This window comes from Antrostomus carolinensis, unplaced genomic scaffold, assembly GCF_000700745.2.
Source record: "Antrostomus carolinensis isolate BGI_N321 unplaced genomic scaffold, ASM70074v2 scaffold17505, whole genome shotgun sequence".
Taxonomy (NCBI): domain Eukaryota; kingdom Metazoa; phylum Chordata; class Aves; order Caprimulgiformes; family Caprimulgidae; genus Antrostomus; species Antrostomus carolinensis.
Window position 1 is genome coordinate 21,068 of NW_010315865.1, and position 12,438 is coordinate 33,505.

Sequence of the window (12,438 nt, forward strand, 5' to 3'; positions counted from 1 at the left end):
TAGTTTAAAAAATTATAAAATAAATAAGATGAAAATGTGCACTTGTTTTCCCCATAAAGAGCTTAGTTATAGCCAGAAGAAAATTCAGTGAAAAATTGTCCTGTCTTCCATGCCAAGAAGACGTAGAAGATAAAAAAATTATTTCAACATATCCTAGCTTGGACAGTCAGTTATCTAGAGAGAGAGGAGAACATTTTAAGTATAGGCTCATGAGAACTACATGGACTGGACACACATGTATAAGGAATAGGGTATGTAGGAAAACAAGATGTGTGCTCAGAGAACACCTTTTCAATTATATGTTTTTCTACTCTTGGATATTATTTTGCTTTCCTATCTGCATGCAAAATTATTTTAGAAGTAACAATTCCAGTAATGAAAGACAGACAGACAGAAAGACAGACAGACAGACAGACAGACAGAAATTACCTCCGTGGTTTTCCCATTAATCGTCTGATTTTCCCCCACTCCACTCTTGTCAATTTTCTCGTTTTCAAATTTGGAAAAGATTCTTTCAGGCATACACAGAAGTCATTATCTCCTTCAAACAGTGGTCTGTTGGAACATAATTGGTTCTCTGTTAACTACACTTAGTAAACATCTGTCACAAAATTCCACAAAACATCCATCATAAGAAATGCATCGAAAAGGAAAAGCATAAATTAGTCATATAAACAGAACACTCCTATTCAAAGAACAAATTAACCTGAAGTAAACTCAACTGAAAACAAAGACAGAAAGCTTCCAGGACTATAGTTCTATTTGAGCCCTATTATCAGTGATGTTTAAAAATGTTCCTTTCTTGTTACTATAGGGAAACATATGTATTCCTCCTGCTTTGTAATGTATATAAAGGCACTAAATGAAACTTCAGCAAAGCCAATGCAGTGTGTCATGAGGATACTGCAACCCACTGAAGGAAACCACAAAGATACGGTGAGTTAGTGAGAATAAAGGAAGGGACAATGTGATACAGAGAAATAGGAAGACAGCACTTTTTTCATAAATTCATTCAATTATAACCTAGATTCTCAACAGAAGGTTCCAAAATACAGGAAATTGAGCCAACTTGTCATTCTCTACAGCTATACAGGTGAGACTTTCATTGCATCATATCATGACTCCACGATGAAGCAGAAGATCAGTATTACAGAAGTGACAGTTCAGAGAACCTACCTACACAACTTATTAATTTCTCTTTGATGCTATGACCTGTCTGAATCTCTGTGTTTTATGACTGCCTTTTACTTTGTAGTACCTCATCCTTCTTGCACGGAAGAGACAAGGGAGCAGCAAGGGATATGCCCATCTAATAGCAAGTTAATCATTAAAGACTATGTGCAGCTGAAATAGATCTCACCTGGTGAGAACAAAAGAATAACTGCATCCCAGATAAAGCCACTTTTCTCCACTCTCTGCAGGGCTTTGGGGTTTAGAGGGGAATATCTCCAAGCACAGAAGAAAGAGGATTTTGGAAGCAACACCACTTTCAAGTGAGTGCCTGCGGTGGTAGGAGAGAGGAAAGGTACACAGAGATATGGAAACTCGGGCAAGAATGGAAGAGAATATTTTTGCAGTAGAAGGATCTGCAGCTGTGCCATGAAGTGAAAGGAAACCATAGAGGATGATCAATCAGGCTCAGGAAACAGACAAGGAAGTGTATAAAAGGGTTCTGTTTTATCCAGATTTACTGTTGATAACGTAAGATATCTGTGTAAAGAACAACTCTTCATAGGTTTTTTTGAGAAAGAGAACCTGTATTTTATTGGTTTTACTATGACTTGTCCCTAAACAGACAACCTGTAAACCCACAGCATCCTCAATATTGGAAGCTCTGGGAAATGGTGTAAGCATGCTACAGCTGTGTCTGGTTCTGAGGGCCCATGATCACTGTAGTAGTAGGAGCAATTTAGAAGTCTCTGCGTGTCAGAAGTCAATGGGATTTTACAGAAAACAGTCCCCTGCAGCAGCGTAGAGAGAATCCAACTGAAACAGCTTCAACAATCTAATAACCACAGATGATAGCTGTAGAGATTAAAATATTTCAAAAACCTAGAGTAGACATGGCATTCAAGTTGATTATTTCAATTTTGGATGAGACAGTTCAATTAAAATATTTTGAGACTTGTCCAGTGAGCCATATTTTGTCAGTTGACAGTTGGCTCTATGCTTTAAACTTTTTCAAGCTTCTCAGGAAGTAAGTCTAGATCATATCACTCAAAACAACATACAAAGTTTTTCTTCCAAAGGTATAGAGTTTCTTAGTAAACTATGTTATAATTTTTTAACACGATATCTTACTAGTATTACAAGCATACATTGACAACTATCAAAGAGGTTTTCAGAATCCCCTGCTAAACTCAAATTCTAGTCCACTGACAGACTTAAAGTTCCACAGACAATTATTTGAGAATAAACTGAAAGTTCTTGAAATTGTAAAAAATCATTATTATAAATGTCACACATTAAAATTACTACTAGTAGTAAGTACGGTTTGGGTTCTTTGTTTATTTGTTTGGGCCTTTTTGTGCATGTGTGTGTGGTTTTCCCCCACTCCCATAAAGTGGGGGAGGGAGAAGCATGTAAAGACTACTTCTTTCAAATGAATTAAATCCTACAGATGATGAATTTAAACTAAGGAAAATGGACATGTAATTTTTCTACTTGTGATGAATATATCCTAAAATGTTTTTCTGTTGCTATGACTGCCTTCTCAACTAAGGAAAACAGCCACAGCAATCATGATTAAAAGAGGAAGGAAAAACAGTAATTATTTTGTTATTAATAAATTCTGGAAAAGAATGCTTGTTAACTCTGAAGCCATTCGTTAGAATATTAAATACTAGTATTTCACGTATTAGTCAATCAGTGTAGATTTGTGTAGACTTTAAGATTCCATTCATCAGTACCAATTTTTACATTTTAGAATTTTTAGTTTTTCATGATTAGGGACTATATTAAAATGGTTCTTTTAGTCAATTAACACCACCTTGTTAGTGGCGTTAAGAGAACAAGTGCCAAAGACTGAGGCACAAATTGCAGAAACAGTCTAGGAGATAAATTAGGAGATCCAAGAAGGATGCTGATATCTAAACAACAGCTGAATAGTCACAACATAGAGTTCTGATAATGATCACAATAAAAATAGGATGATGGGGAAGAAATATCCAAAATCAATATTTACAACTTCCAGGGAAGCAGCACCTTATGAAGAAGCTGTCTCCTTCCCAACCCCCAAGTGTAACACTGATCCAAGGGTTCGAAAAAGTCTAAGTGTTCTGATAACTTCATGCTTAAGATGCTAAAAACTTTATGAATAAAATCTTGTATCTGGTAGAGGCAGAGGTGATAAAAAGAAAATTATTTCCATGAAGGAAGGCTTTCTACAGAAGGCTACCCAAGGAACTAACCAAGTAGGTTGCTCATTATAAAAAAGAGGGAAAAAAAAAAACCCAACCAACCAAAAAACAGAAAAGCAAACAAAAAAGGAAATAATTTTCAATAGCTAATAATTTAAGAATAAACTTTGGAGTATCTAACCAATACAAGGAAATTTGCAGCCCAATTTCAGAAAATGACTTGTTTCTATACTAATAAGAGATAATTATATAAAACAAACTTACTTATCTATATTTGAATAGAACCATTCGTATATGCACCACTTGTGAGCTTTGGGAAGTTTGAGCAGGTTACGAAGCCGTAAACCAATCTTCTGCGATACTTTCTTGTCTGGTGTTGGCATTGTTGTATTAAACTTCTATGTAGTAAAATAAAGGAAACAGTTAAACACAGGCTAGCATTCTTCAATATTCAAATAATTAAATTAGGTTTTCTTGGTAAAAGTTTGCATGTTAATAATTGTTACATTTTAATAGCACATACTGTTTCATGACAATTTTTTGTTGCAGATCTATAATAATCTTTACTGCATTATATCAGCAATGCAATCAAACAAAACAAATGCCAATTTTTAGCAGGATCGATACAACAAGTTATCTCTACACAAAGCTCTTTTGACAGAAACATTTTCCAACACTGAAACTACATTACTGGCAACAATAGCATGGCACTAAAGTACACACAGACTTCAGAAGTTTGAGGCACCACTGAACATTGCCTCAAGTGAGCGTACGTGATGTTGTGGCTCAGATGCCAGCAACACCAACTGCCTCATTTGCACTAGTGCTTCTACTCTTGCTAGCTCCTCTCAAACTGAGGATGTCGCTAGCACAGGAACATCATAGAGCCAAAGCTTTAAGCAGAGTGTCTGCTTTTTAGAAAGCTGCAAGAGTTACTAGCGTGGACATAAGCAGTCAAGTTCTAGCTACATTTGAAAGGTATCTTATAAACTGCAGAAAAGACACTGTCCTGGATTGCATGCATAATACACAGCCCTGGGTTTAAATAAGATTGCAGAAAAATAATTCCGTAGTTTTGTTCCAAGGATGGCTGTCCTAACTGTCAGAAAGAAAAACTTCTTTGCAAAAAATAACAGCTTTTGGAAAATATTAGTTTAACTGGGTCCCCATGCCATGATCAGTTCTTATCCTTCCCCAAACGCTCTAAAGTATTTTGACCTTTAGTAGCAGCAATAACAGGATAAAGCATAAGGTAGGCACCTTGCTGGCTCCTGCTGCACTTAACCCTTTCCTTTAGGTCCAGGTCCCCTTTCTCCCACTGGAACTCCAAGAAACAAAGCCTAGCAGGCCAGCAAGATCTGTGAGCTACAGCAGCTGCAGTCCTTCGCAAATGTTTATCTAGCAATCACTGGACCTGCTGCACCAGACATTTAAGTACAAACCAATTGGGCTTAGAAAATAACAGGCTTTTCTAATGTTAAGTGATCATGGTAATGAACGGAGAGAAGTGTCATGGTCCTCATCTCTGACAAAACGGCCCCAGCAAAATGGTCATTGCTAAGTCTTCCCCATTCAACACTGCACACTACAGTTCAGAAGGCAAGTAAGACCAGTATTCAAATAGTACTTTTTCAGTGTAGCAAATTCAGGCTCATAAGGTGACGGTACAGAGAAGTGATTAGGACGACGAAGGTACTAGAGAGCCAATTCTTTGAGACTGAGAGATGTTGCCCTGTCTAACACAGCAAATAAAGGCTGAGAGAAATTACAGCTGCTCTTTCATGCTGTACCAAGGAGCAGGCAGTCAAGTGGAGGAGTAGAAAAACAAGCTGTTTGAATTGGAGGACATTATCATTACAGGTCCAAGAAGGTATAGACGGCCAGGAATACACTTAGGCTACAAATCTAGAGCAAGTTCCTAACTGTTGGAATACATTAACTTCTATAGCAGCCTTTTAAATGATGCAGTCAGTGCAAGAAACCTAGTCAGTTTTTAGAACTGAAGCCGAATAAATTTATGCAAACTACAGAATATGACTGTTTGTGAGACCAAGATGGGCAATTAGTCTGGAATCCTTTCTAATTCTGTATGCTTATGTCCAGGATCAAAAAGAACAGGTATTCCCATAAACAAATGAGGAACCCAGTTGTAAGGAAGAAAAATATAAATCTGTTTTGAACTGTGGCTTACTCCTAGCAACAGCTTTCCTCACAAGAATATTCATAAACTGATAATGCAACTTGAAAAGCAAATGTATTCTCATTTTCAGCTAACGCAGATAGGCTTGTTGCCCTTTTTGGTATAAATATGTGCATACATGTAGGTACCTGTGGAACCATCGCAACCTTCTGATTTCTTTTGAATGACCTTGTGTTTATTTGTCTGTCATCTTCTTCACAGAAGAGTCGACTCCGTTTTGAATTTCTGAAGGGCTGCATGTATCAAAATTAAGAATGAATTACAAGAAAAAAAAAATCTGATTTCTCTGTTCATGCACAGAATTCACAGTGAGAGAAATGGAATACTTTTTTTCTTGCCACCTACTGGTTTTAAGGCACATGGCACATAACAAATAGTGCCTCCTAGCAGTTCGAGACCTAAGGACTGAGAGAAGAGAAGAAGGAATTTAAGATTCCAAGCTTTCCAATGCTAACTATAACCCATTACTATACTGCTGGCCCAGTTCCACGGAAGTATTTAGAACCTAACTCCCACTCGTTTCCAGAGGAGTTAGGTGTCTAAACACTTGTTTATCTAAGCTTAAAATAGTCCTTGCTTTGGTTATAAGCATATCTGTTAAACAGTTTGTTCTGAATTTTGGGTCAAAAAAAGTTTATTCAAACAGCATATTTGTTTTGTTATGTTCTCAGTAAAAACATTAGCTGGGTATAATTTTTTTGCAAGGATTTCTTATGAGTCTAATACAGTGTTGTGGGTTTGTTGTTTAACTTACTGAAAGTGCCTACACTGCAAAATACTAAGAAGCTGAAGTCTGAAGAAACTAAAGCTTGAATAATTTAGGCAAAAATATCAGAAAAGAGAAGGATTTAGAATTTATGCTGACTAAAATTTACTTGTGTGCTAAGACATTATAGCTCAAAGAGAATTAGAAGGCTGATTGAAAACAAGAAATCATGTTGCAAATATGTGTCATGAAAAAAATACTTCCATTTAGTTACTCCTCAACATTTTACCCTATGACAAAAAACTTGTGCTTTCAGTGAGGACAGAAAAGTAACCTATGACTGGCTGTTAGTGCTGAGAGCAAGCAGCTTTTCCTTCCATGAAGACTTTGTGGCCCAGTACAGGAGCCAGCCATACTGAAACAAGTCTCCTTTGCAGAACCCTGAGACCGCACCCTGTAGTGTTCCTTGTACTTCAAACTATTTAGAAAAGTGCTGCAAACTGCTATGGGTATGAAATCTATAACACTCAGAATAAGAAGAATCCTGATGACAAAGATAAGCCTTTAAGAGAAGAGTCAGAAACAAAATAAATCAACAAAGTGAAACAAAACTACACTAATAAGCATTTACACTTTAGAAAGATATTTAATAAGTTTGTGACTGATTAAAGTATCTGTTTGAAAACAGATATTCTCTATTAAATGAATCAGTGGTAGCAAAAAATCTGTCTGTCCCATACCATGAAAACAGCTGGAGTTCTCCTAGGGAAATGTGCCTTTCTTACTCTAAATTATATCTATTTTACAGATATAACTACACAAGTGTATTTAAGTAACAGTAGTGCCCTGTATGTGCTAGACATCTAAGTACACTGAGCACACAGAAAACATCCATTCCTTCCAGATGTTACAAACCAGGAGAGAGACACACACTCCTGGTGTGTGTGTATATATTGGCAAGGTAACCAAATGGTGCCCACATCATATTAATACAGTAATTAGTTTATCTTATTAATTCAGTAATTAGCTTATCATATTAGTTGTTATGGATGTTGGTTTTCTCCCTTCACCTAGATACATCAACTTCTTTTCATCACTTCACTAAACCTTAAGAACAATCTTAAATTTCAATTACAATGTCTTTATGTTCTTTTATAACATCTCTGCTGTCCTTAACAAACCATCACCCTAAAAAAGAAAGGTCAGAACTATTCTAACTTTTGAGCAAGAAAACAAATCCACAATCTTGTTCCAAGAATAAAAACTCTTACATTGCAGAACTCCAGGACTTTTTAATCACAGCATTCTGCCCACAGGATGAAGAGCCAGGTTCCTATTGAATATTTGCAATTATATTTTAGTCTTGACATTTGAGATGCTGGTTCCAGAACAACATTTTTCTCCCAAATGCCTACATAGTTCTTTCTGATTTTCTGACACTATACCAGACGAAAAGCATGTGCCAACACAGGAACACAAGAAGGCTAAAACAATCTAGACAAAACTTAAAAGAGTTCCTTCAACCTGATGCTGAGGCTATGATCCACATCAAGAGAGCTGTTTTAAAACCCTCAACAGAAGCTGCCAAGTTCTATTCCAAGGAACTATCCAAAATGATAAGTGTTTCATCAGTGTGGATTGCTGGTGCCTCACAGGAGAATAAAATAACAAGCATCGCAAAAAGGTATCATCCATGTTAGCTAGATATGTCAGACACTTTTGGAAAGATTTTTCAACCAACAGTACAACTTATCTGCAAAACTTCCAGTGTTTGGGGAACTCAAGCTAGGACAGAAGACATCACGTCTCAGCAACGTGGGCAGCTGCTAACAGATCAGACTATCCTCTGATCGTTCTGCCAGCTTCCTACAGAATGCTGAACTACATTCCATGTTTGGCTCTTTATTCTCAATACCTACAGCCAGTGTACCTAAAGGTGGACAAAGTTTTCACCTAAATGTCATGGCTAGTGACTTCAGTTCTTTAGCACATGTGATCTTCTGAGTTACCAGTAAGGCTTGTTTCTGTGAGATGATGAGCATTCCTGGGAAACAGCTGAAAACTGTGACATGAGCTCCTGCAGGAACTAAGGGCCATCACAAAGTTCTGGTCACTGTCTGGAATTGCATTTTGTAGACCTTATGTTCTCTAGCATAAACACATAGCAACACTTGTGTATATATATCTGCATGAATCCTACCAAAATAATGACCTTCTCTGTGCAAGTTTCTCTCTACAGGGAGATCCCAGAACAAGCTACATGTGACAGATATTAGTCACGTTGCTTAACGCACTACTGGATGCTGCTCAGGTATTTTGAGTATGTGCAGAGCAGGCAAGTGCAACAGCTTTCAAACATAATGTTTCCTTTTCAATAAACAAACAGTTCACAAAAAACAATGATTTGTATAAAAACCAGGTGATAGCTGGCAAGGTGACCCCTTGGGAAGCAGCTGTGCACCCTCAAAGCTGGCTCTTACATATAGTGCCAAGGTGTTATGGTTGGACTCTATGATCTTAAAGGTCTTTTCCAACCACTACAATTCTGTGATTCTGTAATTACTGTAGAAGGCAGCACTAGAAGAGTATGGGAGAAAGATCTGTCTAGCAATTGAGACAGTATTTCATATCGTCTCCAGGGTGTAGTAAAAAGACCACACAGTATTACAGCTGTAGACAAACAAGGCTCTGGGTGCAATATAGCTGGAGGCAAAACCAGACCAAAATCATGTAATTCAGTAAGGTAGAGAAGGTTGAGAATAGTCAAGAAAAGCTCAAATGTGATATAACAGGAAAAGAAACAACAAAGGAATGTTTCAAAAAGAGAGGGGGAAATGGTCAACCCAAACACCAGACACACGCCCTTGGAGGCTGCAGGCTTATTACCTTTCCCACTGCTATTCCTTAACGTAAGGTCTCTTCTGAGACAGCTCAGAATGCTACACGACATTTCACTGACATTCCTTTATTTTTATTAAAATCTGCCCCCCAGAAGGCATAATGATGGAAGTGCATGATGATATGTTCCCTGTCTTTTCTTTATGTATCAGTTCTCAGCCATAATTACAAGTGAGATATTTAACAAGATAAAGCAAATGGTTGATCAGAAATGGCAACTCCTATGTTCCAGGTGGTAGATGAGCACAAACATTTCACACAGCACTTGCTTTACAAAGAGAGAAAATCATTACGAGCCATCTTGAACAAGGTCAGCAATTTAATTTGTTTGATTATTCATTTATAAAATATGTTTTCATCTCATATTCAAACCGGGTAGACTGCTTGTGAAGGACATAGTTTAAAATTTGGGAATCATGAAACTATAAATCTCAGCCAAATCTTTTTATCCTTAAGTTTGATTCACTTTATGGTATTTTACCAGTCCTGAAGTTGTCTTTTTATTGCTTCTTACCATTTCCACTGCAGAACCAGCATTCTTGCTTTTCCAAACAGGTGTCTTCTGCAGAGAGTTATACTTTTCATTCCATGAACTAGATAAACTTCCCTCTGTTGTGAAGAAATAATGTCTTTCATATACATATACATGTATGTTTTAACATAACTACTATCCAAATGCTAGCATAACATCATCAACTACTAATACATTTTTGTTACTGACAACATCTTGTTTAGATTCAAGTAGAAATGGATTTTAGATTTCAATATTTTTATTAAATTGTTCAGAACACTAATTAACAAAAATTGAAATATTTTCAGTACAAGGAGAAACACAAACAAAACATTTTTTACTCCTGACAACATTTAAGATTTCTTAAAGCCTCCTTTGCTGGAATCAGTTACTTCCACTGCCAGGTTGACACACATCTAGACAGCTGTACTGTGGCTGTAACTGAAATTTGGAAAAAGTGAAGTTCTACAAGACCTGGCCACCTTCTGGTTCTAAAAAATGATTAAGTGAGTGCACATCAACAAGTAAATCATAAAACCTCTATTAATTACACACATATTCAACAGACCATGTCTTCTTCCTTGTGTAATAGAAGCCTTGTAACATATAAAGAAACTTTTATTGCTAGGCAGATTATAAGTATTCAAAATTTGTATGAATGTTCATGAAGACAATCTCAAAGAAAAAGATACAAGAAACAGATTTTTGATTTGGCCCACAACTTGCTGTCAGAAAACACAATGACATTGTGAAATTCCTTCCTAATGTAAATTTTGTCACACATATAGGTCTCACCAAGAATCCTTCTCCTATTTCATCCTCAAGAGAGGAAAGGTTACCCCAATCTTCCCATCAAACCTGACGCCTAGGCAGTACTTAAGAAGAAAAAACACATTTCAGGAATTTCACCCAGAACAGCAGTGTCTAAATACACCACAACATATGTAGTTCCAACCATCAAGGACTATTAGACTATAGAACTAACAAATATACACAATCAAACAAATCATATTTCAACAAAACACCTTCTTCAGTGTTATTTTCTTAAACTTTTTGAAGACAGAAACTAAGTGCACCTGAAAGTCAGATTTGGTACATTAATTTCTTACCTTTCAAGCTCACAAGTGCTTTTGCTGAAGAACCTGCAATATATAAAAAAAGTCCACATAAATCATAAGTGATTTCAAACCATACAACCTATGCAGAGTCTACTCATTCTTAATTGATTCTTACGCAGAAAGTGGAATTTAACATTAAATCTTTCACAGCTGAATGAGTGAACCCAGTGCACCCTCTATGGCACCAAGTACAGCACTGTATGTTTATTACCCAACAAATCTTGAAAGCATATTCATGTTTTGTTTTTTTCCTTTAGTTTCATATCTACAGAACAGCCTCAGATACTGACTACTTTTGTGTAACACAGCAAATTCTGAACCAGCTTTATGTCTAACCCACATACTTCCACGTGGCTGCTTGTTTGATGCAGTTGCAAATATATTGTACAACTGACAAGGAAATGGTAATGAACACTTTTTAAAAGAAAATATTTCTACCAATTCAAAGTTCTTCAATGCCACAGATTTCCACAAAAGGAGTAGTTTATGCTCTCCAAGATTGATTCACAGGTAGGGAGATCGATAGTTAGTTGCCCCCTGGTGGAACCTCCTTAATCAGAAAGGCAGCAGATTCAGATCTTATAAATGCAGAGAAGATCCTTAGTTTGCTTGAACTGTTCAAACTGTGTAATGCACCCACCAAAATTTCACTGCTGCTCTTGCACTGCATCTGTAGGACCTCCACAGTGCTTCTGGGCCAGGAAGAACAAAACCGTGCCTGACTGCTGCCTTCACGCTGCGAGTTTTCAAATGCCTCTCTATGAATGAGCTGTTTAAGCAACCACATTAGCAGAGGGGAAAGATATTTCTGCATGACAATGCTTCCAGAGATTCAGGCTTTTCTCTCAATCAACTTTTCCTTCCAGTTATGTTCCAGTGTTGCAACCACTCCTTCTTGCATTTCATCCTCTTATCCCCCTCATTTTCCCCACTCCCTCCTTCAGCTTCTCTTTGGAACTGCTGTTCAAAGAACATCTGACTCCAACGTCTGGAAATTCCTTTTCTTGTGGCTCCCCGTATCTAAATCCTAACCTCAGTAACTTCACAGCGATGAGATCCTTGCCTCTAAGAGGATACATTCCAGGGAATATCACAGACCCAAAAAATGAATTATTGTCCCTTTCCAGAGGAACAGAGCATTTTAGTTTGGGGTGGACTGTTCAAGAGAATAAAGGTGCAGGAATGGCAAAAAACCCTCTACATTCCTTATTTTTTTGTCATATTATTTTGTTTGCTGCCATCTTATTAGGACACATTTTAAAAGAAGTTTAATAAAAAAAAGACAAAGGAAAGAAAGTTTATATTCTTTAAAAAAAAAAGTTTAAGATATAAAATGGAACTAGTTTTGACTCAGTGGTGGTCAGATGACCTCCATCCCAGTATCGCCCAAGCTGTTCAAATCTACAACAGCTAACACACATGGGATTACGTGCCAAAAACAAGGTGACAAACCCGAGCTGTACTGCTGCCCTTCTTGCACATTTCTGACATAACACCTTTGTCAGGTTGGAGACCTAACAGTGACTGGTACAGGAACGTGCTTCTATGATGATCTGATTCACAGTGAATTCAGCTCTTGTAACTAAGATGTACATTAAAGCTATCACAGGGTTATAGCCTTTAAAGAAAAAATCCATACTAATAAT

At 37.0% G+C, this 12,438-nt stretch overlaps 1 protein-coding gene across 5 annotated transcripts in view; it reads right to left on the reverse strand.

The window, feature by feature from the left end:
• LIN9 (lin-9 DREAM MuvB core complex component) overlaps window positions 1–10,816 on the reverse strand; it is a 29,180-nt gene extending 18,364 nt beyond the window's left edge. For 3 of the 5 annotated variants that reach the window (XM_029084983.1, XM_029084982.1, XM_010168102.2), the window contains exons 1-5: window positions 10,784–10,810; window positions 9,678–9,772; window positions 5,688–5,792; window positions 3,624–3,757; window positions 430–555 (exon numbers count right to left, since the gene is read on the reverse strand). In XM_029084983.1, coding sequence (XP_028940816.1) covers window positions 430–555; window positions 3,624–3,757; window positions 5,688–5,792; window positions 9,678–9,680 — 368 coding nt within the window. In that variant the 5' untranslated portion in view covers window positions 9,681–9,772; window positions 10,784–10,810. Of the gene's footprint in view, window positions 1–429; window positions 556–3,623; window positions 3,758–5,677; window positions 5,793–9,677; window positions 9,773–10,783 lie in introns of all 5 variants that reach the window. The other 2 variants (XM_010168101.1, XM_010168103.1) reach the window with 2 other exon arrangements.
• Between the last annotated feature and the right edge of the window lie 1,622 nt (window positions 10,817–12,438).